This window comes from Pipistrellus hanaki, assembly GCF_964339955.1.
Source record: "Pipistrellus hanaki genome assembly, chromosome: 15".
NCBI classification, from domain to species: domain Eukaryota; kingdom Metazoa; phylum Chordata; class Mammalia; order Chiroptera; family Vespertilionidae; genus Pipistrellus; species Pipistrellus hanaki.
The window spans coordinates 43,318,807-43,345,399 of NC_140517.1; the positions used below are offsets into that span (position 1 = coordinate 43,318,807).

The 26,593-nt window shown below is 55.4% G+C and overlaps 2 protein-coding genes and 1 long non-coding RNA gene across 7 annotated transcripts in view; all 3 read right to left on the reverse strand.

The window, feature by feature from the left end:
- The window catches only part of OPA3 (outer mitochondrial membrane lipid metabolism regulator OPA3), a 115,909-nt gene extending 105,849 nt beyond the window's left edge, over positions 1–10,060 (reverse strand). For both annotated transcript variants that reach the window (XM_084906270.1, XM_084906271.1), the window contains exon 1: positions 9,823–10,060. In XM_084906270.1, coding sequence (XP_084762396.1) covers positions 9,823–9,964 — 142 coding nt within the window. In that variant the 5' untranslated portion in view covers positions 9,965–10,060. The remainder of the gene's footprint in view (positions 1–9,822) is intronic.
- LOC311633529 overlaps positions 1–26,593 on the reverse strand; it is a 211,137-nt gene that overhangs the window by 112,338 nt on the left and 72,206 nt on the right. The gene's annotated exons all lie outside the window — the stretch shown is intronic.
- Positions 14,367–26,025, reverse strand: GPR4 (G protein-coupled receptor 4). 4 transcript variants are annotated; one of them, XM_084906161.1, is made up of 3 exons: positions 25,905–25,956; positions 23,820–23,894; positions 14,367–17,477 (listed from the first exon to the last, which is right to left on the reverse strand). In XM_084906161.1, exon 3 carries the CDS (start codon positions 16,653–16,655, stop codon positions 15,555–15,557), a length of 1,101 nt encoding a protein of 366 aa, XP_084762287.1. In that variant the 5' UTR covers positions 16,656–17,477; positions 23,820–23,894; positions 25,905–25,956; the 3' UTR covers positions 14,367–15,554. The 4 variants fall into 4 exon arrangements, 3 of the variants coding, with proteins under 3 accessions (XP_084762287.1, XP_084762288.1, XP_084762289.1); XM_084906162.1 differs by lacking the exon at positions 23,820–23,894 and having other exon boundaries at positions 25,905–25,970; XM_084906163.1 differs by lacking the exon at positions 23,820–23,894 and having other exon boundaries at positions 25,901–25,916.

Genomic DNA, 26,593 nt, shown 5'->3' on the forward strand with positions numbered 1-26,593 from the left:
GGGAGGGAAGGAGAGGGGGAGGGAGAGAGGGAGGGAGGAAAGGAGGGAGGGAGGGAGGGAAAGAAATTAAGCTTTACTGGCCATATATAGAGCTATATAGAAGTTGACTACAGAGATAGCCTCTAGCGCCTCTCAGCGGGCAGGAGCCACCATCAGAAGGTGCTGGACCCAGAGGCTGAAAGGATGACACGGGCGCCCTCTCCTGTCTGCTTAATGTAATGCAGCCAGGGCAAATATATTCCTGAGAAGTCTCAGGTTGCAAAGCAACCAGCCCTCACACAGGGGCTTCTTAAAAAGACTCCTGCTCAGAAACCTCCACTAAAGACTTAACAATGTGAGCACAAGAAAATCACAACCAATGTCTCCACATATAAAGGCGTGGGACTGAAAAATGAGCAGCGGGTTAAATGTAGCCAATGGCACACGGCTCTCACTGGATTTCTGTGCCTCCGTTAGGTCTTTGCAGCTGTGACAACCATACATAACAAATGTCAGAACTAGGCTCTCACAAGAGTTTCCAAATGCATTGAGAGCATCTGTATAAGAAAACATTTTTATTCTATGTATATTTTTTATTTTTCCCCACCACACCACACCCCACCCTCACCCCATTCTATATATTTTTAAAATGTGTTTTCATTGATGTGAGAGAGAGGAAGGGAGAGGAAGAGAGAGACCAGTTGCCTCCACATCATCCTGACTGAGGACTGAATCCGCAACCTGGGCACATGCTCTGACCAGGAATCGAACTAGTGATCTTTCGGGGCACGTAACAACACGCGACCACTGAGCCACACTGGCCAGGGCAAAGAAAACATTTTTAGAAAGAGCAAACATATGAGGGGCCATGAATACATAAAATAAAATTTTTATTTTAAAAATATTAATTTCAACCCTTCTAATATTCATGTTTTTACTGGTAAGTGCATATAACATATCTATACTATTATATATTAGCGCTATATATGATTGTAAATAACTACACACACACACACACACACACACACACACACACACTCTCAGGGGAGAATGTTAAAAAATGTTTCCTTAACAGGAGAGCATAATAAAAACTGTCCTGGAACATAACTGATGCGGTGCCCTGGGGATTATAAATAGATTCGGGGCAGTGATTTCAAACACTCATACACACAGGAATCCTCTCTCGAGAACGTTAACAATAAAAACGCCCAGCCCTTCCGCAGAGGGAGCCAGCAGGGCCTGCAGGTGGCTCTCCTGGGCAGCAGGGGGTGCACCCCACAAAGCTGGCTTTCCCTTTAGATGGGCTCTTTCCGCTCCCCAGTCTTCTGAGCAGTGGACTTTATCTGTTTGTCTAGGCCTCAGGCCTTCTCCGGAGCTCTGAACACCAACCGCTGTGTTTGTCATTTCTCCACGTTCCATTTGGTTCTTTTTCTAACTTCCTACTTTATTGTACTTACGTTGTATATTCCTCCGATTTTATCCTTTTCACATACAAACATAGGTATTTGATCTCCACGTCTGGCCATTCCAGTGCCCGCAGAGTCTGCAGGGCTGGACCTGCCAAGTCTGTGTCTCTGTCTCTCCCTCATGGTGCCCGCCTGTCTGTACAGCGGGTACTTTTTATCATGAGCTCCTTGTGCCAGACTCTACCTGAAGGATTCTCCGAGGCGCAGGCACAGGAGGCGCCTACAGAGAGGGCTTGTGTGTCCTTGCCAGGAGCTGGGGGGCACAGTCCCAGATTCATTCTCAGCCTGCTGTTTCCAGGACTTTGCAAAGAGTGTCATTCAGGCCCAAAGCCGCATGAGTTATGTATGGGTGTCAGGGGCCACAGTCTCCACCTGGGTCTGGGCCGGGGGCCTTTGCGCGGTGGGCTTTCTCTAGTCCGCCTTTCCCAGTCCCGGCCCAGCTCTCCCGCAGCACAGCCCGCCCCCACGGCAGGGAAGCACGCCCTGGAGGATAGGGCAGCTGCAGGCTCATCCCCTCCCCGCCCTCAGCTCTGCTGTCTCCTCGCTCTGGAGAGCCCCTTCCTTGCAGGCACAGCACTCATTCCAAAGGACGCTTTAAACCTTTTATGAAGCATTAGGTCATGGGAGGCTCTCTCCTCAGCCACACCGCCCTCCCTCTGGTCACTTTGTCACATCTCTTTACCTGGAAATAGAACTCCAGTATGATCAGGCAAACATAACGGCCCCAGGCTGGTTGGCCCAGACCTTTCCGCCTGTGGTAACACGCCTGTGAGGGCTGACAGGAAGAGGGGCATCATCCAGAGGCTTGCAGTACTGACTGCTCAGCTGTTACAGGCGACTTGGGAATACACACTGAGTGAGAACGATCGCACTGGAAGGTTTAGCATTGGATGAGGATGAGGGTGAGGATGATAAAAAAAATAATAATAATGGCGTTTTGACAGTCCACAAACATTTATGCAGCACTTAAGGGCCAGGCATTGTTTAATGCTTTATGATTAACGTACAGAAACAACATTAACAATCCAACTCATAGACAACAAATCTGAGGCCTAGAGGTCACACAGAAGGTGGCAGGACTGGCATTCACACCCAGGCAGCCCAGCTCCAGCGGCTGGGTTCTTGGCCACTTAGCCACACAGCTGTTTACTGAACTTAGTGTGTGCCAGGCCTGTGCTAACGGTGCCGGTGCATGCAACAGACCCAACCATCAGGCTTATGAGGTGAGCGCTGTACTACACAGAGGAGGGACAGGTGACTTGCCCAGGACAAGTAAATGGCAGGGCAGGAATCAAGAAAGCCTTGATCTAGAAGCAGTTTTAAGTAACTTTTTTTGGTGTGCATGTTTTAAAAAAATATTTTTTAATTGATTTTAGAGAGGTAGGGAGAGGGAGAGAGAGAAAGATCAATGATGAGGGAGAATCATTGACCAGCTGCCTCCTGCACGCCCCACAGTGGGGATCAAACCAAGACAGGCATGTGCCCTGACCAGGAATCGAACTGTGACCTTCTGCTTCACAGGTGGACACTCAGCCACTAAACAGTGCCGGCCAGGCTAGAAGCTGAGTTTTAAGCATATGGGCAGTAATGCCCGCATAGGACAAGCACAAGTCCTTAAGTTCTTGTAGCCAATATTAATCAAACATGCATGCTATGGTCCAGGCCTTGATACTCACTGTCATCTGCATCCTCACAAGAATTCCAGCAGATGAGTTCTATTATTGATCTTTTTTTAAAAATAAATATGGCAACAGAAACTCAGAGAGACCCATCTACCTGCCCAAAGTCACACAGCTAGTAAGTGGTGTCAAGATTCAAACCCAGGAGCGTCCACTCTGCAGTGGACTTACCTCTGGTGACCCTCCATATCACACTGTGCAGTCCCCTCCCCCCCTCACTATGCCAAGATTGCGTTGACCAGCAGAGGTGGTGGCAATGGCTCTGTGCAGTTCCGGGTCTTCAGGTCTTGGCCTTAAATGGCTGCAGCATCTGGCCTCTCCCCTCCTGGAAACCTGGCCTTTGGGAGCCCTGAGTGGCCAGGGGAAAATCTGCTATCCTGCTGGGGAGACCGTGCGGAGGAGAGAGGTCCCGAGACAACGCTGAGAGGCAGAGTGGGAGCTGGCCACTTCAACGTCCCAGTCGAGCCTCCTGATGACTCCAGTCCCGGCTGCCCTTTGACCACAATCCCGTGAAGACCGCTCAGCAACACCGCAGAACTGCCCGGCCGAGCCCAGCCCGCCCACAGGACAGAGGAAAAGAAGGAAAGGGTCACCAGGGTTTTTTAGTTTGTTTTAGTTTTCTTTCATCCTCACCTGAGAATATTTTCCCATTGGTTTTTAGAGGGAAAGACAGAGAGAAATATCTGTGTGAGAGACTGGTTGCCTCCTGCACGAGTACTGACAGGACCCAGGCCGGGGAGGAGCCTGCAGCCAAGCTACATGCCCCTGACCATAATCAAACTCAGAACTCTTCCACCGCAGGCTGGCGTTCTATCCTCTGAGCCAAGCCGGCTAGGGAGAAAGGATCACTGTTTTAAGTCACTAAGCTTTGGGTGAGATTGCTATGTAGCAACAGAAAAACTGAAACCAGCTCCAAGGCCTATACTCATAAGAATAACCACATAACCCTGGCCAGGCGGCTACGTTCACTGGCATGTCATTCTGATACGCCAATATTGCAGGTTTGATCCCTGGTCAGGGCACATACAAGAATCAACCAATGAATGCAGAAATAAACAGAAGAACAACTATCTCCCTCTCCCCTAACCCCTTTCTTTTTCTCTCTTAAAATAAAAGGGAAAATCAGTTTTAAAAATAGAATGACTACACCAAGTTAAGCACTTCTAAAAATATTACCCCAGCAACCTGAATGAGTTATCAGTTTCCTATTGTTTCTGTAGCAAAAGACCACAAACGTGGCGGCTTAAAACACACTGATTATCTATAGTTCCCGAGAATATAAGTTCAAAAGGGGTCTCGCTGGGCTGAACCCAAGGCGTCTGAGGGGACGTTCCTTTCCAGAGGCTCCGGGGAGAAGCCAGCCTCGGCCTTCTCCGGCCTCTCCAGCCGCCAGCATTACTGGGCTCCTGGCCCCTCCTCCATCTTCCAGGCCAGCAGTGTAACACCTTCAAATGTTCCCTGTCCTGTCTCCTCTTTCCTTTCTAAGGACCTTGTGATTACAGTGGTCCCCGTGGATACCCCAGGATAATCTCCCTATCCCCAATCCTTGATTTCATCACATCTATGAAGTCCCCTTGGCCATGTAAGGTGAACACATTCAACAGGTTAGGGATTAAGATGCGGCCATCTTGCCCTGGCTGGTTTGGCTCAGTGGATAGAGCTTCAGCCTGCAGACTGAAGAGTCCCGGGTTCGATTCCGGTCCGGGGCACATGCCCAGGTTGCAGGCTCGATCCCCAGTGGGGATGTGCAAGAGGCATCCGACCAATGATTCTCATCATTGATGTTTCTACCGCTCTCTCCCTCTTCCTTCTTCTCTGAAATAAAAAAAAATAAAAAATAAAAAAGAGATGCAGCCATCTTTGGGGGTGGAACAATTACTAATTACTGTGCCTACTGTGAGCAGTATACTAGAAAAAGACCAGTATATCCCAAAGGAATAAGCAGAAACACACTGGAATTTTCACTCTTCCCAGGGACATCCCTCGACTCCCCTGGAGTGTGAGCAGTGCACTTGGTGAGAGTGGCCTCAAACCACCTGGCATCACCAACTTCTATTATTTTTTTTCTTGCCCAGAATTCTTTGTTTAGAGAGATCCTTGCCTCCCCAACATCGATGAGTTGTGCTTCTGGCACTTACTGTTCTTTCCTCACGCTGACACACCTACCACGCCGGCCTCTGCTGAGTCAGAAGCGCCCGGGCCAGGGCACAGGCGCTGGACGTGTTGGTCAGGGCAGGAGGCCTGACCAGAGAGAACACAAAGCTGCTTCTGGGAAATCCTAATCGCACAATCAAGGGGCCAGAGCGATGGGAAATTAGCAATGTGAAGACAGAAACAACGTAAGAAATGAGTTTAAAGATTAAAGTCAGTGCACTTTAACAACATCTAATAGAATCTCCAACTAAACCTGTCCCAGCCTGAGCCTCTGCCCTTTCTGTGCAACCTGCCCCTCCTCCGGGCTGCCTGTCACACCCAGTCACAGGAAATCCTGCTAGCTCTGCCTCCAAACACGCCCGCGGGTTATTCATTAGTCAGGGGAAAAGGAAGGGTTCCTGCGGTGGTCACCACCTGAACCAGGGATCCAAGTCCCCGTCACAAACGCCGGAAGAACAGACACCGGGAGCCCCCTGAGGGGCTGTCCTCAGGACACACCGCCATGCCTGTGAGAGTCCTGCCAAGATGCTCCACGCAAACCAAATCAGAGGGAAGGATCGGAAAACTCGAGGTTGTGGGGCATTCCATGGCACTCTAGGACTCTTCCAGATGTCCATGTTATGAAAAACAAGGAAGAGCAGGAATGCTGTTATAGAGCTGGGTCAGCAAACATTTTCCATAAAAGGTCACAGGATAAATATTTTAGATTTGTGGGCCATACAAACCCACCTTTGCAGCTACAGAACAAATGCAAACAAACGTGTGTGTCTGTGTTCTAATAAAACTTTATTTATGAAGACAGACAGTGGGCCGGGTGGCAGAGTCCTGTTGTACACTAAAGGTTACTAGAGAGACATGATAGGAAATGCAGTGCATGATCCTTAAGCAGACCCCAGATTAAAAATAATAAACAATGCATATAAGCATAACCCATGGACACAGACAGGAGGGGGGGTGAGGGCATGTGCTGGGGGGGGCGGGGGCGGCAGGGGAGAAGTCAATGGAGGAAAAGGAGACATATGTAATACTTTAAACAATAAAGAATTTAAATTTAAAAATAATAATAAACAGTAAAAAAAGGGTTTTGGGGGGCAACTGGAGAAATCAGAATATAAACTATATATTAATATTGTTATCAATATTATTGTTATCAGTATTAAAACTCTCAGGTATGATATCGACACTGTGTTATATAGAATGTCTCTGTTCTTAAGAGATACAGGCTGAACTATTTAGGAGTGAAGTGTCATGTCCAAACCTATTTTCAAAATGTTCGGGTGGGAAATGTGTATACATACATATACACATACATATGAAAGCAAAGATACAGCAAATGTGTTGAAGGCTATTAATGGATGAAATAGGTAGTAAAGGGTATGTAACTAATGACTACACCATTCTTCCTTTCAACTTTTCTTCGAGTTTGACAATATTAAATGAAGAGCTGAGGGGAAATTTCTCCAGAATCTGACTTCTCCTCACTCACCTCCCCCTGGACTACTATGTTGCCTACTCCCTACATCCACCCTCACCCTCTGATTGCCAAACGCATTCTATCTATATATAAAAGGCCAATATGCAAAGTGTCTCCTTGGAGTTGGACCAGGAGTTCAATTGCTCACTATGATGTGTGCTGACCACCAGGGGGCGGCGTGGGATGAAGGAAGATCCCAGCCAGCGGCCAGAAGGCCCAGATTGGCCCCCGATAGCCAACTAGGCCTAGGGACCCTACCTGTGCACGAATTCCGTGCACCGGGCCTCTAGTTAAAATATAACACAGAGTCCTGGCAGGGTATCTTAGTAGGATAAAGCATTGTCCTGATACACCAAGGCTGTGGGTTCAAACCCAGGTCAAAGAACATACAAGTACCAACCAATGAATGCATAAATAAGTGGAACAACAAATCAATGTGTGTGTCTCTCTCTCAAATCAACAAATAAATTTCTATCCCAGATCCTGTCCTTCCTCAGGCCCTCCATGAGTCCCACCCACTCAGAGTAAAGCCAAAGCATTTGCAGTGGCCACAGGCCCTGCACAGTCTGCCCGCCTTCCCAGCACCACCACCAGTTCCTCTCGGCCCTCAGTCTCCACTCGATCTGTCTGCTCAGCCGCACTTGCCTTGCTGTTCACCCAACATGCCAGGTACACTCTCACCTCAGGGCCTTCCCACGTGCAGAACCTGTGGGCAAGAATGTTCTCCCCCTGACACCTGTACTGTTTGTTCCCTCCTGAATATTTATTTTCAGTGAGGCCTCCCTGATAATCCTATCTAAACTTACAACCTGCCCCTAAATACTCCTCCTCCTGCATCCCTGCTGTTTTCTCTAGGACAGTTATTGGTACCTAATATACTTCATATTTTAACTATTGATTTTGTTTATTGCCTGGCTTCCCCCCAGAATGTAAGGTCCCTGAGGACAGGATTTTTTTTTTGCCTTTCTTCTCTGCTGTATCCACATCTATACATATACATCTGTGAACCACTGACTTAAATTGTATATCCGTTTACTCCTTACAACAATGTACTATACATAGCATAAATTTGTATATAGTACACAAAATGGGAATAATAATTACATATACATATACATATACATATACATATACATATGTGTATATATATTGTGCGAGAATTGAATGTCAGAAGGCCTGTGAAGTGCTTATCTGGAGAAATCAGAATATAAGCTATATATTAATATTGTTATCAATATAGACATATAGAATGTCACTGCCTAGCACAAAGTGAGTGCCCATTAAATGTTGTGGTTATAAAATACCCATTGTGCAGAAGAGGAGACTGAAGCTCTGACTGGTTAATTGACCAGCCCAAAGCTTCCTGGCTGGGAAGAGGCAGGACCCAGAATGGAACCCGTGTCAGTCTAACTCAGGAAGCCACCGTCTAAACCACAACGCGAAGACATGGCACAGTGTCTGGGAGAAAGGAACAGAAACCAGCACAGTCCAGGATGGAAGTCCTGCCTTTGGCACGAACTCATGTGTGACCGCAGCAATTCACTCCTGCTCTCAAGGTCTCCGTTTCCCCCCCTATAAACTGGGAGAAGTCACTTAGTGTCCCTGACATAGGGACAGAATCATGTGAAACTCAGATAAGACATCTGATATGAAAGTACTTGGTAACTAGGCGATCCAACCCTTTTCCAGGCTAAGATCTGCAGCTGTGGCAAAGGGCCCGCCAAACAAATATCAATGGACTAAGTATTGTAGGCTCCAGAATGCAAACTTTAAGCAGCCAGACTTATAAGGAAAAAAAATAAAAAGTATGTGTTCCTCTTAACCATTGGCCTTTACCCTCGCTTCTCCCTCTCCTTCAACATCATCCCTGCCCCCATGTTGTCTGGTGAGGTTCTCCTCACCCTGAAGACATCCCTAAACCCTAAACCAGGTCAGGCATCCAGTGGGCCATCCCACCCCAGCTCAGCCCCCTCCGGTTGTCACTCTTGCAGAATGGGTGGGTCCCTAACGGAATGCGCTCCTTGAGGGCACAGATTGGGCTGACTTGATGCCTGCTGTTTCACCAACACTGCCCAGCACAAGGCCGGGCAGAGTCCATACTCAGAAAATACTAGGTAAATGAAGTAATGGATGGGTGGATGGATGAATAGTGGTCACCTGAGCCAACAAATTACATTAATTTCCTTATTCTGCGCTCCCATAGGCCTATTCATCTTTTTAAAGTAGCTTGTATTTTGAGCGTCTACTATGCCCTTTAGGTCTCAGCTCGCCCTGCCCTCCTCTAAGTCATCATGTCCCTGGACCAGGTGGCCTCTCTGAGCTCCAGAGTTCCCACCACCCTGACCACTCACTCGGGAGTGACAACGACGGGTCATGAGCGTCTCTCCCAGTATCCAGCAAAAAGCCAGCATGGTCTGCCTCTTGAATAAATGGACGAGAAACTCGGTGTATCAGTGGATTAATGAATAAATGGATGAGTGTCTCTGGTTAAATTGCCATTTTGCCAGATTCTCAGGCCACCTCCCCAGACCGCAACTTAATTTTGCCCGGAGACACACTTCTAACCCAGTTCTATTTCCCGGAGTATTAACTGGGGTAAACCGCTGTCCTAAACGAATGACATACAAGCACATTTAACCTCCAAGGCGAGGGGAAAACTGAAGTTCGAGATACAGTTTGGGAAGCCAAGACGCCCAAGAATGGCTGGGCAAATGACTCCGCCTCGTCCCTCCTCCGCCGGCCCCTAGCTCCTCAAAGCCTCGGAGGGCCCGGCCCAATTATTCTCGTACCACGCTATTGGCTCGCTCAGACATCAGTCGCCACGCGCTCTCTTACTCTATTGGCTGGTATTCTCAACTCGGGAGGAAGCGCTCTGCCCCGCCCCTCAGCCCACGCCCCTCCTTGCAATTGGACTCGCCGCATGCCCTTAATCCCAAAGGCCCTCCCTATTGGCTGCAAGACTTTGCCGGTTCGGGCTGTGATTGGACGTGAACAGAAGTCCATCCCCTGAACAACCACCTGAGAGGGGTTGGAGAATGGGAAGGTTGGAGGGACTTGGGGTCAGACTCACGCTGAGCCGGCGGGAGGCAGACATAGGTCTTGAAGAACTCGCTCCGGCGGGCGCCCTCCTTAATGCGGTTGGCAAGCGGCTTGCTGATCTGCCGGACGCCCAAGTACAGCAGCTTCGCCATGGGGAACGCACCCACCACCATCTTGGCGGTCGCACGAGGGACGGATAGCCCTGCTGACTGGGCGGGGCGCCTCCAATCTCTCCCTCCTCCCCTGCCCGCTGGTCGCTGTGCGTGCGTGCGTGCGTGCGCGTGCGTGCGTGCCTACGCTCGGGGGAAAGTGCAGGAGCGCTCCCTGACGTCACCTCGTCGCGCTTACGCCCCTACGTACTTCGCTGAATATGCAAATATGTAGCGGAAGTGAAGCGGTCCGAGGGCAGAGTCGTTAAACGGCTGATTGCGGGAACGTGGGTGGGTTCCCACACGCTCTTTCGTGACGTTACGTACCTAGGTGGTCGCTCGGCCCCATTGAGGCTCTCAATTAGTCCTAATAAGGGCTAATGAATCCCAAATACACCTACCCAGTGAGAGCAAGTTAGGGCTCTATATAGCCATACAGACCTGGCTTGAGAGCCCAGTTGTCATTCACTTGCTGTGTGTTATTACGCAAGTGACTTAACCACTCTGGGCATCAGTGTTCTCGTCTACAAAACGTGAATCATGATAGCTGTTAACTGGGTTACATGCCCATCTGAATGTAAAAATACGGTGCCTGTCATATAGTAAGCACTTCATGAACAGCCTTTATTACTATAAAGGTATTATTAGTATCGTCATGGCTAACTCCAGTGGGAGGGGTGCTTTTCACCTCCAGAAGCAGATAATCCAGCCCTCTCCCAAACAACAGAGGGGGCAAGGGGCTGGCACAAGGTCCCTCAGCCGGCAGAGGTCGATAGCCCCGCATTCTGACCAGGAAAACCATACCCGGGCTCAGGCAGCCCCACTGCCTCCATTGCGGGGCGAGGGTCCCCAGGGAGCTGGCTCAAGAAGGACTTTAAGGACATGTCCCAGCCTGTCCTCCCTTACCCAGCAGGAAGCAAAATCGTATAAACAAGGTCAGGAAGGGGTTGAGAGACATTCCTGAATGGTGGAGTGCTGATGGGTAATTGAGAGGCTCTAGGAGAGGCAGAGGGAGCCCAAGAGAGGAGCGGAGGAGTGGGGTGCAAGGGGACACACACCTTCAGGATGTAGAGTCAGGAGACCATGGGCTTTCCTTGTATCCGCTCTGACTCCCTGACCATCCTCTGTCAAGTCCCCGGTGCTGATGTTCCTGTTTCTTCATCTGTAACAACGATGGCACTGACGTGTGTGAACCCAGACAGTCCAAATCATGTAGTAAAAGTGACAAGATCATAAAACAAACCTTCCCTGGGATCCCTCCCGGACAGAGTATGAGGGAGCTTGGAGCCTATCCAATGTCCATATTGTGAAAGAAAAGAGCCACATGCTAACCTGACAAGCTCAGGGAAGGCCTGCGTGGCAGTCTTGCAAACCCAGAGACCTAAGATAACCACACAAAAGATGGTTTGAAAATTAAATATCTAACAGGTTATAGTAGGTAGTCATGTCCCAGATATTTTCCCAGACAAAGATCAACTTTGATCTTTTTACTGAGCCCATTTGCCTTTTTGCTTCTAAGATAACATATCTGTGAGATGTCTGGGTAACTTGTAACTTCCCTTGTTCCAGAGCCCCTGGGGAACAACCAAATGTGGTGGGTGCCAGGACAGATGCCTCAAATTCCTTCGTTATCATGTTAATTGTTCCTGCACTCACCTGAGTACATGTCCATCATTTTACTTTTTATCCAATCCCAGGAGTTTCACACCGCTCTGCTTTCTCCCGCCTCCTTACTCCATCACCAGTGAATTTCATGTAACCCACCTATGTCCCTCCTTTGATTTCAGTGTATAAATAGAGAAATGTAATCCACTATTCTTCAGAGCATTATCTCAATCCCTTGAGGTTCTGCTTCCCGGCAATTGTCAACAGTTTGGCTCAAATAAACTCTTTTAAAAAATTCTTTACAGGTTTCAATGGTTTTTTTCGTTAACAATATCCACCAGGGACCAACCCCCTCCCCATTTTACAGACTGGCTAACTGAGGCCAGAGAATGAAAAGGGTTTACCCAACATCCCAAGGGTCATCAGGATGGAGCTGAAGGCTAGAATTTCACTCTTTTTTTTTTTTAAATGTGATTTTATTTTTCAAAATGTTTTTATTGATTTGAAGAGAGAAGGAAACATTGATCCACTGCCTCTGCACACTCCATGACTGGGGATTGAACCCACAACCTGAGCATGTGACCTGGCCGGGAATGGAACCCAGTGATCTTTGGATGCACAGGACTATGCCCAACCAACTGAGCCACACTGGCCAGGGCGAGGCTGGGATTTCTGGAGTCCCATCCCAGAGTCTTCTCTTGAGGGGTGTTATCCTGGAGTCCAAGGTCCTACGGGGGGGACTAAGGTAACTTCCAAACTTGTACATGGCTGCTTTTTTCCCCCGTATCATTCACTCAGCTTCTAAAATAGTGCCTGGCACATAGTAGGTGCTCAATAAATATTTAGTGGATGTGAATGAGCATTTGGTGGAGGGTAATGTGCAGGCTTTCATCTCATTCTCTGAGGAGACTGTGCTCAAAATATCTGACTCCCTACAACTCCACCCCAACAGCTTTATGGTGGTGAGACAGGATGGGAAAATTACTAGAGCCCCCAGGTCCTAGACACCCCCTTTTTCACTTCCCAACACCAAAGCCCCAACTTCCTGCATCTCAGTAACCCCCCCCCTCCTGCAAAACCATTTTCTTCATTAAGTTCTTCTCCCCCCCCTCATTCCCCTCCTCCCTCCTCTTCCCTTCTCTGAGAAGGGTTTCCAGGAACCTCTTAATGGGGCAAGGAAGGGTGTGTGTGGAGAGAGGTGGGGGGGGGAGGGGGCGGTCATCCATCTCATCCTGAGCCTGTTACAGATCCAAGAAAGAAGGGGTGAGGCCGGTCCAGGGCTGGGCGCGTCCTCCTGTTCTCCAGCCCGGCTATAGGAGGACCATCCTGGTGGCCTCTGAGGGCCGAGAGAGGGAGGGAGAGACCCGCCGGAGCAGGCAGCGTGGCCACGCTGGGGCGTGGGAACAGAGGCAGCGACCGGGAGGGGAGAGGGAGCCCAGGGTGGCCCCAGGCTGACTCACCGGCTGCGCGGCTCCGGGCTAGTCCCTTGGCCTCTCCAGTGACCACCCGGAATAGGGCCTGGGACCGTTCCCAGAGGTCCTTCCCGCTCGGGCCTCTGTCACCAGTTTCCCAGGATGGGCAAGAGGCTGTGCTACCCAACCCCGCAGGCCCCGGCGCTGCTTCCATCATGGTGTTCCTTCGCAGGAAGTCCCAATGCGCCCGCTGTCCCTCACTCACTCCACCGCCCACCTAGGCCCCCCGCCGGCACCTCCCATCTGGACTATGGCATAGTCCTGTGCATCCAAAGATCACTGGGCTCCCGGCTGCTCCCTCACTGCCCTATTCTGTTCCCCACTTGGCAACTGGCGGGATCCTTAACACTGGAGTCAAGGCACGTCCCTCCTCTTGTGGCTCCCATTTACCTCTGAGTAAAAGGCAGAGTCCTCACCGGGACTGTCTGAGCCCCGAAAGATGGTCCTCGGTCCCCCTGCCAGTCTCTCTCCCACTCTGTCACCCCCATCTGCTCTAGGCGCACCACAGTACCCATGGTGCCTCAGAACTCAGGCTCTCTCTGCCTCCAGGGCTTTCCCCTGGCTGTGCCCTCTGCCTGCCATGCTCTTCCCCCCCTGGCAGCCACAGGGCCCCTCACCCTCCTTCAGGACTTTGCTCAAGTGCCACCGTCTCACTGAGCCCTCTGAGCTCCTCTAGATCAGACTCCATGTCCCTCTGTCCCTTCATGTGCCTTGATCACCACTGTGTCCCCAGCCCCAGCCCGCACAGCAGATGGCAGGTACAAATAAACTTGCTGACGGAATGACTCCTCCAGGCAGTCTTCCTTGATTGCCCTTCACTTGGGTTTGGACATTCTCCCTCTCCTTCCTCAATCCTGACTTGGAGAATGTTCATCTAAAAACTCGGACTTGCTCTGTCCTGCTCACCCCCCCCCCTGTATGACGGGGGCTTCCCTAGAGCAAAAGAGATCTCTCCACACTCAGGGTTTCTCCTTCCGCCTTCCCCCTGAGTCACCACCTCATTGGAAATGATCCTCACGTCTCTTTTCTTTCTTTCTTTGGTCTTTACCTCTGGAAACTTCATTTACTAGTACTGGTCTCCTCCTCCAGGAAGCCCCCCCTCCCCCCCAGCCCGGGTCAATGCCCTTTGGGGTTCCCCTCTCCTGTCTGAGCCTGCCCACCGGGGTCATCACTGTCCAGGGACAGATCTGTCCCCCCATCGGAGCGGGAGCCGGTGGGGGCCGGGCCAGGTCTGTCACACATCACCCCAGTGTCACTAACACTGCCCCGGGCAAGGCTGCGCGCCCTGCAGCTGAACCGTTAAGGGGCCACCACGGAGGAGGACAACTGACCAGAGCGACACACCCACCTTGCTGTTTTCCTCTTTTCTTGTATTCACAGGGTGAGCGGTAACACGGCCTTATTTATATACAATTCGCATACACCAGAGCCAGAAGGTCCCGGGTGAGGGGTGAATTTCTGGGGGGGAGGGGGTGTCCCTGTGCCATCTGAGGGTCCCTGTGCCATCTGAGGGTCCCTGTGCCCTCTGAGGATCCCTGTGCCATCTGAGGGTCCTGTGCCATCTCAGGGTCCCTGTGCCATCTGAGGGTCCCTGTGCCCTCTGAGGGTCCCTGTGCCATCTCAGGGTCCCTGTGCCATCTGAGGGTCCCTGTGCCACCTGAGGGTCCCTGTGCCACCTAAGGGTCCCTGTGCCATCTGAGGGTCCCTTGCCATCTGAGGGTCCCTGTGCCCTCTGAGGGTCCCTGTGCCATCTGAGGGTCCCTGTGCCATCTGAGGGTCCCTGTGCCCTCTGAGGGTCCCTGTGCCATCTGAGGGTCCCTGTGCCATCTGAGGGTCCCTGTGCCCTCTGAGGGTCCCTGTGCCATCTGAGGGTCCCTGTGCCATCTGAGGGTCCCTGTGCCCTCTGAGGGTCCCTGTGCCATCTCAGGGTCCCTGTGCCATCTGAGGGTCCCTGTGCCATCTCAGGGTCCCTGTGCCATCTGAGGGTCCCTGTGCCCTCTGAGGGTCCCTGTGCCATCTGAGGGTCCCTGTGCCCTCTGAGGGTCCCTGTGCCATCTCAGGGTCCCTGTGCCATCTGAGGGTCCCTGTGCCATCTGAGGGTCCCTGTGCCATCTGAGGGTCCCTGTGCCCTCTGAGGGTCCCTGTGCCATCTCAGGGTCCCTGTGCCCTCTGAGGGTCCCTGTGCCATCTCAGGGTCCCTGTGCCATCTGAGGGTCCCTGTGCCATCTGAGGGTCCCTATGCCATCTGAGGGTCCCTGTGCCATCTGAGGGTCCCTATGCCCTCTGAGGGTCCCTGTGCCATCTCAGGGTCCCTGTGCCATCTGAGGGTCCCTGTGCCCTCTGAGGGTCCCTGTGCCCTCTGAGGGTCCCTGTGCCATCTGAGGGTCCCTGTGCCATCTGAGGGTCCCTGTGCCATCTGAGGGTCCCTGTGCCATCTGAGGGTCCCTGTGCCACCTGAGGGTCCCTGTGCCCTCTGAGGGTCCCTGTGCCATCTGAGGGTCCCTGTGCCATCTGAGGGTCCCTGTGCCCTCTGAGGGTCACTGTGCCACCGGCGGCGGCAGCATCTTCAGCTGCACCTGCTCCCCCTGGGAGGACGGCGCCACCGCCCAGCCGGCTGCCACGACCTTGGCCGCCGCCACGTGGCTCCTCTTGGACGTGAGCGGGGTCTCCAGGGTGAGCGAGGCGCTGGCCATCTCCTGGGGCTTGTCGCTGGCCAGGAAGCGCAGCAGGTCGTGCAGGGCCCTGGCCACGTCGCTGCGGGTGCCCTCGTTGACCAGGCAGTAGAGGATGGGGTCGGCCACGCAGTTGAGGCTGGTGAAGGCCAGCGAGCTGTGGTAGGCGGGGAACACGCGCTCCTCGAAGCCGCAGTCCCAGGGCCGGCCCAGGTGCGCGGCGCTGCGGGACAGCAGCAGCACGTGGTAGGGCGCGAAGCACACGAGCACGATGGCGATGAGGCTGAGCGCCAGCCGCTTGATCTTGGTCTTCTCCTGGCGCTCGGTGGACACGCTGCCGCGCACGGCGCGCAGGATGCCGCGGTAGCACAGCAGCATGAGCGCCCAGGGGCACAGGAAGCCCACGAAGACGCGGTAGAGGTTCATCCAGGCCACCCAGCCCTCCATGGGGAACTTCTCGAAGCAGAAGGTGTGGTTGTAGCGGTCGCGGAACAGCTCGTCATGGAAGAGCGGCGCCGAGTTGGCGCCCAGCTCGGTGGCCCAGACCACGGAGCTCACGGCCACGGCCGTCTTGACGCGGCGCAGGCGGGCGAAGCGCAGCGGGTGCGCCACGGCCAGGTAGCGGTCCACCGAGATGCAGCACAGGAAGGCGATGCTGATGTAGATGTTGGTGTAGAAGATGAAGCCGAAGAGCTTGCACGAGCCGGGCCCGTGGATCCAGTTGTCGTGGTGCAGGAAGTAGTCCACCCAGAGCGGCAGCGTGCAGATGTACAGCAGGTCGGCGATGCTCAGGTTCATGAGGTACACGCCCAGCTCGTTGCGCTGGCGCACCTGGCGGCAGGCGGCCCACAGCGCCAGGCAGTTGGTGGGCAGCCCCACGCCGATGACGAAGATGTAGAGGGAAGGCGGGAAGAGGTGGTCCATGCGCGAGTCCACGTGGCAGCCCTCCCAGCTGCCGTTGCCCATCCTCAGCGCCGCCGCCGGGCCTCTCAGGGGCTTCCCCTGGCCCCCGGGGGCTGCGGGGCCACAGGGGGCGGGAGGCCATGGGGCTCCCCGAGCCCCCTCCTCGGGGGCTCAGGGGGACATGCTGGGAGGAGGTCCCCGGGGAAGAGCGGAGGGCGGTTGGCTGTGGGCTGTGGACGGGAAAGGGTGGAGCTTGGGAGGGGAAAGTTGGAGGGAGGAATGAGTCAACACAAGAGGGAGTGGGGGGTGGAGGGGTAAGGTGCGGGGTGGACCAAGGGCTTTGTCAAGGAGGGGTGTCTGGACTCAGAGCGTAAATGGGGCAGGGATGGGGGGACACAGAGACGGGCCCAGGGCAGTGTTTATGGAGGAGATGAGGGCGGCATGGGCCCCGGCCGGAGCTCTGTGTGGGACGAAAGGAGCAGTGAGCGGGGCTGAGCTGAAGGGACGGTGGGTGGAATGTCTGAGAAGCCACGGGAAACACACAGGCAGGTGCTCAGACGGGACGGGCTACAAGCGGGGGGTGCTGAGTGGACCAGGCAGTGTGGGTGTGGGTGCTGGCATTCCCCAGGACCCCAGTAAGAAGTGAGGAAATAAGATGAACGCTGAAGAGAAGAGGAGGGAGAGGGAGGTGTTGGGGGGAGGGGCGCCGGGCAGAGGGGACTGTGGGAACGGGAACAGGAAGGAGGTGAGGAAGGGCCAGATCAGAGGAGGATGGTGATGGGAGGGGCAGAGGGGAGGGGGCAGGGAGGACTCCGCTGTCCTGGATGGGCTGAGCAGTGAGATGAGGCGGCCCCACCTGCAGCTCCGGGCTGGCTCTAGCAGCGCCTGTGGGGAGAGGCCGGAGTGAGGGGCGTGGCTGTGACAGGCCTGGCAGTGACCCCCAGAGAGGGGTCACCCAGATAGAGCCTCGCTGAGCCCCAGGCTAGACAACAGATCTCTGAGAACACAGATTTGAGGCGCCAGATAGATTTTTCCCCTAATAGACGTTAAAATAATGACCCTACTTAGCCTTTAGAACGTTCTTCCAGAAACCACAGAGAGCTGGCACAAATCTCTCCCGCTTTGGGGAAAGCTGGGTGAGGTTAACGCCGTCACTTCACAGGCAGGGAGGAGGGGCCCAGAGAGGCTGGGTCAGGGCCCTCAAGGATGCACAGCCAGGTAGCAAGGAACTGGAACCAGAACCAGAAATGGGACCAGAGCCAGCCTCTCACTCCTAACCCAGGGAACCCCATCCTTTTTTTTTTAGCTTATTTTTTTTAAATATATTTTGATTTTTTTTTTTTTTAACAGAGAAGAAGATAGAGGGATAGAGAGTTAGAAACATCAATGAGAGAGAATCATAGACCAGCTGCCTCTTGCACACCCCCTACTGGGGATGTGCCCACAACCAAGGTACATGCCCTTGACCGGAACCGAACCTGGTACCTTTCAATCCACAGGCTGACGCTCTATCCACTGAGCCAAACCGGTTTCGGCTTTATTTTTATCCTCACCTGAGGACATTTTTCCATTGATTTTTAAAGAGAGTGGAAAAGAGAGAGAAACATCAATTGGTTGCCTCCTGCATGTGCCCTCACCAGGGTCCGGGCCAGGGAGAAGCCTACAACTTAGGTACATGCCCTTGACCGGAATCGAACCTGGGACCCTTCAGTCTGCAGGCCAAAGCTCTATCTGCTGAGCCAAACCGGCTGGGGCCAGGGCACCCCATTCTTGATAATGATGATGATAAGGAAGAGGATACTCACAGCTAAAGTTTGTGAGTCCTGCTACATAGCAAGCCTTGTGCTAAGCACTGTTGTGGGTATTCATTCTTTAAAATGTCAAGAACCCTATTGAAAGTACTAGTATTCCCCCTATTTGACACACGGAGGCACAAAAAAAAAAACAAAAAACGGTTCAGAGACCTGTCCAAGGTACTGAGGGGGAACAGCGGCTCTCACCCCCTTTGCTCCAGCCTGTGCGTCAGATCCCTCTTGGAAATAACTGGACAGAGGAGGCCCGGGCTGACAGCAGGGCTGGGACCACGGCTGCAGGGGGCTGGGGTGAAGGCTGAGCGCAGGGGCTGCTGGATCCGATCACGTCCAGGGAGCAAGGCCAGCAAGCCGTCCCCTCCCTCAGGGACCACGCCCTTGCTGCCGCCTGGCTGACTTCCCCAGAGTGCGAACCCGGGGCCGGGGGCCGGGCACCGGGCACCTCCGTGCTGCCGGGAAGACCTGCAGGCAGAGGGCAGCCATGGACGGAGCCACTCTCTGCGCTCGGCCAGCCCCCGAGAGAAAGGAAAAGAAGCCTGCCGGGCCCAGAGCAGCAGCAGCCAAGTCCAGAGCAACCAGGTCGGGAGCAGCAGTGACCAGACCCAGAGCAGCTGGTTGTGGAATGAACCAGAGCAACAGAGGCCAGGCCCGGAGCAGCCAGGCCCGGAACAGCTAGCTCCTCGCCTGCCCATGCCCCAGGGCTGCCTCTCAGACATGGCTGGAAACTTTTGGGGGAACTTGAGGGTCTGCTGAATCAAGTGATGAAGGCTTAGATCTGGATGTGTTGAGTTAGTATAGCGCTGGGGTGTTGATCTGTGAGTGCCTTGTGCGGGGCCTGGATGAGGCTGGTTGACCTATTTGGAAATGTCTTTTGTGTGAAGTGTATCTTTGGGCATGTGGAGGTATTATTGATATGAGAAAATGCTAAGTAACTGATTTACTATCTGAAAAGGGATTTACTATCGGGGAAAGGGAGGCAGGAAGAGACTGAACATAAACTGTGCACCTATGGATGAGGACAATGGGGAATGGGGAGGGGGCGGAGGGTGGGGTGGGAACCTGGTGGAGGGGGGAAGAAATGAGGAACCTTTGTAATAATATGAACAATAAAGATTGATTAAAAAAAGAAAAAAGAAAAAAAAAGAAACGAAGCCTGAATCAGGGGCATTTTCCCAGACTCCATCGGGGGTTCGCACAGGTTCCATTTCATGAGCTTTTTATAAACAGAAAAGGTCTTACCAGGAAACCCCACGTAAGATGGGGAAAGGGAAAGTGCTCTGGGGGAAATAAGGAGGCAGGGCACGGCTGGCACACTGGGAACCACCGGTCACGTCCGTGGCCAGATGGCAACCTGAGGCCCGGAGAGGGGAAGGGCGGGCCCTCACCCCACAGCAGGCCTTGGCAGCCTCGCAGGTGTCCTCCCTCCCAGCGCACACCCCTCTGGTTCCGCCCGCCTCCCTCCAGGACACGCCTGAGTCCCCGCGGGTCTGCCTGCGCTGCACCACCATCGGCTCACCTGCCGGGACCCCGCAGGGCCTGCTCCCTGCTCTCCTGGCTGCCCTGCTGACGTCCTCGGCCTCGCTGCCCACGCTGCAGCCAGGGAGGTCTCTCCAACATGCAAACCGGTCTGGTCTCATGCAAACCAGCTCTGGATGCTTCTCTGCTCTCCCAACGAACCGGGGGTAAAATCCAGCTCCCTGCCCCTCAGGCGCTGTCTGACTGCCTTGCCCACCGCCCCTTCCCCCTTCTTCCCAGCCTGGAAAGGTGTGCCCGGCCGCCTGGACTGCTCTTTTTTCGTTGTTGTGAACCCTCATCCGAGGATATTTTCCCACTGATTTTTAGGGAGAGGGGAAGAGAGAGGGAAAACCAGAGAGAAACATCGATGTGAGAGAAACACATCGACTGGTTGCCTCCCGCAGGAGCCCTGAGCAGGGCCCTGGCCGGGGAGGAGCCTGCAACCACGGTATGAGCCCCTGACCGGAATCGAACCCGGGACCCTTTGGTCCACAGGAGGACGCTCTATCCATTGAGCCAAACTGGCCAGGGCTGTCTGCACCCGGCACTCTTCCAGATCTTGGTAGAACCAGCTTCCTCGTCTCCTTCCCTTCCTCAAGGGGCCCTTCCCACCCAGAATCCCACCCAGGGCTACCCCCTCACCTCACCTTGTATCTTGTTTTGTCTGTCTGTCTGTCTGTCTGTCTGTCTGTCTAGAGTGGATGTTCCAGGAGGGCAGAGACCCTGAGTTGACTGCTGAAGCTCTAAGGCACAGTAGGTGCTCAATAAGAGACTGTTGACCAGAGGAACACACATTGGTCAGCCTACCCCCAACGCAGGCCCCCTGGAGGCGGCACCCCCCCCACACACACACACACACACTTCTGGCCAAACAGGCCCCTGTGGGCCCCAGAGAAAGAGGTGGGGGTGCATGAAAGGGCAGGAGCCACCGCTCCGGAACTGGCTTTGAAAGGTCAGGACTGAGTCCTGCTGGGAAAGTCCCACCCCGTGTGGGGTCCTCGCCACAGAGCGCCTCCCTCACCCCAGACCCAGGCGGGGCTGGATCCTGTGGAGAAAGGGTGAGGGGGCTTGCTCCCTGCTGTCCTAGTGCAACCCAGTCCCTCCCTTCAAGCCAGACCCCCCCAGACCAAGTCACCCAACCTCCGACCCCCCCCCCCCCAACCCCACTCTCTGCCCCTGGGTCTCCTCCTCTCTGCCCTTGTCTCTCCTTCTGCCTTTTGTGATATTGACGGAATTACATCTTTTGCAGGAGCCTCAACTTCCCCTTCTTATAAAAGGGAACACACAACTTTTATACTAGTCACATCACAGATCCAAGCATCGTAGTTGATATCATCTTATAAATCACTGAACAGCCCTAACCGGTTTGGCTCAGTGGATAGAGCATCAGCCTGCAAACTGAAAGGTTTCAGGTTCAATTCCGGTCAAGGGCATGTGCCTTGGCTGCGGGCACATACCCAGTGGGGGGTGTGCAGGAGGCAGCTGATCCATGTTTCTAACTCTATCCCTCTTCCTTCCTCTCTGTAAAAAATCAATAAAATATATATTTTTAAAAAACATTTAAATTATTGAACAGTGATTGTTATTCCACCGGCACCGGAGAGCTCAGACCGGAAGCCAGTGTGCAGGGGGAGGCCCCAGAGCCGGGATTTCCCGCTGGCCCGGCCTCCGGCCCCGGAGACCACCCGGGGTCAGCACCGGCAGAGGCACCTGCTGGAGACTAATTCCTGCAGCCACAGGAAGTAGCTTCTCATCGCTAATCTCCTCAAGGGGAACCAGCGGGACCCTCAGCCCTTCCTCCTCCCGCCCCTCCACCCTCAGCCCTCCTGCTTCCAGGGAGCGCTGGGCGTGGGGGAGGGGCACTCCGACAACCCCCTCTCCTCCAGATCTGCCACGGCGGGGCCCGAAAGACAGCACAGTATGTGACAGCTGGGGCGCCAGGCTTTTTCTGAGCCCTGCCTGCCCATATGGGGAAACTGAGGCCCGGGGGGCAAGGCAGTTCTCTAAGTCACATGAGGTGCCACCCCTGGGCAGATGTGTCTTCCCTAACTGAAGGGCTTCCCTGCCTGGATGCTGTCTCTGACTCCCTTGCCCCGTAACCCCCCTCCAGACTGGCTGGGGTTCTCGGACTCTCCGGAGAATCTGCCGAGAGACACAACAACTTTCTCACTACGAGGAAGCCAGAGGCCCAGCTGGCCCGGCTCAGCGGTTGAGCTTTGACCCATGGACCAGGAGGTCAGGATTAGACTCCGGGTCGGTCAGGGCACATGCCTGGGGTGCAGGCTCTCGGTCCCCAGTCGGGGGCGTGCAGGAGGCAGCCGATCCATGATTCTTTCTCATCACTGATGTTTCTATCTCTCTCTTTTATTCTCTCTCTCTCCCTTTCTCTCTGAAATCAATAAAAATATACTGAAAGAAAGAAAGAAGAAAGAAAGAAAGAAAGAAAGAAAGAAAGAAAGAAAGAAAAAGAAAGGGCCCTAGCTGGTTTGGCTCAGTGGATAGAGCATCAGCCTTCGGACTTGGGGGTCCCGGGTTCAATCCCGGTCAAGGGCATGTACCTTGGTTGCAGGCACATCCCCAGTGGGAGGTGTGCAGGAGGCAGCTGATCGATGATTCTCTCTCATCGATGTTTCTAACTCTCTATCCCTCTCCCTTCCTCTCTGTACAAAATCAATAAAATATATTTAAAAATAAAAAAGGAAGGAAGGGAGGAAGGAAGGAAGGAAGGGGCTTGTAGTCTTGTAATGTCTGATTCTAGGCCATCCCTTCCTCACTGTCTCCCTTGCCCAGCTCCCTGCCCACCCCACCCGCCCCGCCGTGTTGACCCTCTTCAGTCGGGATCTAAGTTGCCTCCCCTACTCAGACTTTGCTGGGAGCTCCCCCCCCCCCAAATCTCACAGCCCCCACAAGAAGCCCCCTCTCCCACAGGCCCCCTCCCCATTTTGGTTCCTAAACCCCCTCCCCGGTGGAGCAGGAAGAGAGAGAAGCCCAAGTGAGGAGTGATAGCAGGGGGGGGGGGGGGGGAGACAAGGAGGGCTGATCAGACCCCGGCCCCCACTTTATGCCTCAGGCACTCAGGCCACATACGTGCCCAGGTCTGCCAGCCACCGCCGAGCCCAGCACGGATGGAGGACCGTGTGGAGAGGAGAGGACAGAGGGAGAGGTGGTGCAGCCCCCACGGCCCCCACATCGCCCCTCCAGCCTCGCCCTCGAAGCCACAGGCCGCCTCTCCCCACCTCCCTCCTCTGTGGGCTCTGGCTCCCCCTTTTGCTAGCCCCCCTCCCCCGGCTCCCGTCCCCCGGCAGCCCCAGGGGACCAGCCAGCTCCGGTCTGCACATTAGGGGACGAAATGTGATCACCGGCTCAGCTCCTCGCTCCCCACCTGGTGCCCTGGTGGCAGGCGGAAGCCAGGGGACAGTCAGGCCACGCGGGCCCGGCCGCCCTGCTGGGCCTCGGTTTCCCCTTTTATACCAAAGGGGTCCTCAGGTCCCCCGAGGCCCACGCCGCCCACCGGGAGGGGACAGACAGCGGGGTCACCGGCCTCGGTCCCTCTGATGTGCCGGGTCTCAGCATTCTCCCCGCCTCAGGTGCTATTGTTAGTGCTCCGCTCGGCCGGCTGTTCTATTACTGTAACATCGCAGGCCTCCCCTGCCCTCCGTCCTCTTATTATCGCCCTCCTCACAGCTCCCCACGCCCTCGCCCCAATATTCCAGGAGGCTCGCATTCCAGGACTTGAAAGTTCTATTGTTAGAACGCGCTCTGATTTTTTTTTTTCCTCTCTCAAACATTCTACGACTTTCATAATCTATTATTAAACCCTCGGTGATTATTATCTTTGCCAAGCAAAACCATGAATGCGTAGTTCCCCTTTATTTTTTTTTTTACAGAAATGGGAACGTACTTCATGGACGGCCGGTCTCTCTTCCTTTTCCCCCTCGGCTGTTCCGTTTCTTTCATGTCCCAGCAGCCCGGAGTCCTGAGGTGAGGCAGCATTCTCAGACACTAAGGAATCCTGGGGAGGGGGTGTCCGTCACCCCTCCACCTGGACCCTCGCGTCTCACCATGGGGGGGCGGGGGGGCACCAGGAGCCCAGGCTGCCTCCCCGCCCCTCGCCCAGAGGGCCTGGCCTCACCCTCCCGGCTGCTCACACCGGCTGAGTTATTATTTGTCTAGACACAAACCAAATTACAGGCCCGTCCCCGGGGAGCAGTGGGCTTCGTGGGGAGGGTCAGGAGGCAGAGCCTGGCGGGAGCTGATCCTGCCGCCCCGCTTGGCCTCCTCGCTCCCCTCCTTCTCTGCTTCTCACCTTCCGGGAACCAGCCCTCGTCCCCTCTCCTCCGCCAGCCACCACCCCGTTAGGAATTAGAAATATCGCCTCTGCTTCTAACGCTCCTCTGGGTTCCGGCCGCTCCTCCCCCGGCGTTCCTCCCTCCTCCCTGCGAGCTCGCCCTTCTCCCAGGTGATCCACTTAGCGGGGCAGCAGGGCTTCCGCGGACCTGGACTCCCGGCCCCCAGACTGGCCCTGGCTCCCCGAGGGGACTTCTGCCCCGGGCCTCGGTTTTCCCATCTGCAAAGTGGGTGCTGGGCCTCGAGGGCTCTGAGAGCCCTTTGGAGCCTGCAGCTGCGAACGCTGGAAACGGCCACGCGTCCAGCAGGCATCTCTCGGGATTGAAGGGTTCCGATACCCTGAGGACCTTCCGCTTGAGGCTGGAGCAACCCCAGTTCTCCCCTCCGGCCAATCCCGCCTTCGAGGCCTCTCCCCGCGAGGACCTCACACTCCAGGCCTCGTGACTAGGATCCCCAGAGCGTGGCAGCCCCCTGGGTCTCCGGCATCTCATCCTAAGGGCACACCCTCCGAAAGGAAGGCCTCCCGCCCTCACCCCAGATGTGAATTTGGGTTCAGCCACAGCGTTGAGGGGGGCCCTCCCGTGGGGTCAGGAATGAGGCCGTTGCAGGGTGCAGCCCCGTCATCTCCATCTGGGCCTCCAGACAGAACCCAGCACACTTCCTGCGGGGGTGCACACAGGTACCCCAAACGGATGCTCCCCAGGAACCCCAGAGCTCCCCCCAGCCTGGTTTGGTTGTGGGGGGGGGGGGTGTCCAGTTCAAGGCGGGGGAGGAAGTCGCGGTAGGAAGGAGTTAACGGTGACCGGCCAAATCCTGGAAGGGAGGAAGTGTGAGAGGAAGTCCCCCACCCCCCCACCCCCGCCAGGAATTCCTGAAAGGGAGGGCGGGGTGGGTGGGAACTCAGGGGCTGTGGGGTGACTGTGTGAAAAGGGCGCTTGGGGTCACAGTGTCACCCAGAGTCCACCTGCCCCAGGTAGCAACCCTGCGCCCCCCATTCTTCTCTCTCTCTCTCTCTCTCTCTCTCTCTCTCTCTCTCTCTCTCTCCCCCCCCCCACCCTAAGCAACTCCTCAGCCCAGGAGGGGGCAATGGGGTGGGCGGGGATTTGGAGTGAGATGAGGACGGGGTCTAACATACAGAGAAACAGCGAGGGAGACAGAGGCGGAGGGAAAGGCGGGGAGAGGCACAGAGGAGGTGGAGGCGGAGGTGCAGGCAGAGCGCTCCGCAGGGGTGGAGAGGTCCTCCGCGGACCCGGGACCGGGACCGGGGGCCAGAGGCGGGCAGCGACCCCGAGAGAAGGGATAGGGAGGCGGAGAGGCAGAGGCGGATGGGCAGGAGGGGCCGGCAGAGGGGGAGGAGTGGGCACAGAGACACCCGGAGGAGGAGAGGCAGACACACCCGGAGGACGGGGGCCCGCGGGGACAGAGACATCGGAGACGGGCGCAGAGACGGAGGCAGGTCCGGGACGGAGTCCGCCGGGAGAGCCGGCTCCGGAGAGGGGCGGGGCCCGGGGGCGCGGGAAACCGAGGCAGCCGGCCTGGGGGCGCGGGAAACCGAGGCCGCCGGCCCGGGGGCGCGGGAAACCGAGGCAGCCGGCCCGGGGGCGCGGGCGGACGCGGGGCGGGAGGGATGCGCACCTACCTGCGCGTCGGCTGCGCGGGGCGGGCGGTCCCTGTCCCGGTCCGGCGGCTGCGGCGGGGTCTGCGGGGCTGGACGGTGGCCCGGGACCCGGCGGCGACTCCTCCCGGCCGAGGCCCCGCCCCGGCCAGGCCCGCCCCCGCTAACCCCTCCTCTGTCCTCCCCTTAACCCCTGTAAGCCTTCGCCCCGCCAGAGACTCCGGCGCAGGGGCCGCGCTCACCTGCTGCTGGGAGCCCCTCCCCCGCGCACCCGGCTGCAGCCACCAGCCCGGAGGCCCGACCTCACGATCCCCTTCGCTCCCTCTCCCTGCAACCCCGCGCCTCCGATGTGATCCAGCCCCCAGCCGCGGGGGGCGGGGAGGCTCCCCTTTTAACTCCCCTTGAGCTGAACCATTTCCTCCCTTGGAGACCCTAAACCTTGGAGTCCCCATGTCCCGCAGGGACAGGACCCAGGGCTCTGCCCAGTCCCCCCTGCCAGGGCCAGGGCCCCCCTGGGAGGGTTTGGGGCTCGCAGTCCCGCCCTGTCTCTGGATCAGACCTTGGCTGTTCCTGTGGCTACAGGATGGTCCTCCCTGGGTCGTGGGGACGTCATTCGGAGGTGTCAGTGCCATCACGTTTGTAAAACATGCCCCCACGCTCCCATTCCTCCTACTCTTCCCCACAGAACTCACCATCCAATATCCTATGCTTTC

Bases quoted from the DNA above. Each gene is read 5' to 3' on its own strand.
- GPR4 (XM_084906162.1), bottom strand. From the start codon at position 16,655: ATGGGCAACGGCAGCTGGGAGGGCTGCCACGTGGACTCGCGCATGGAC.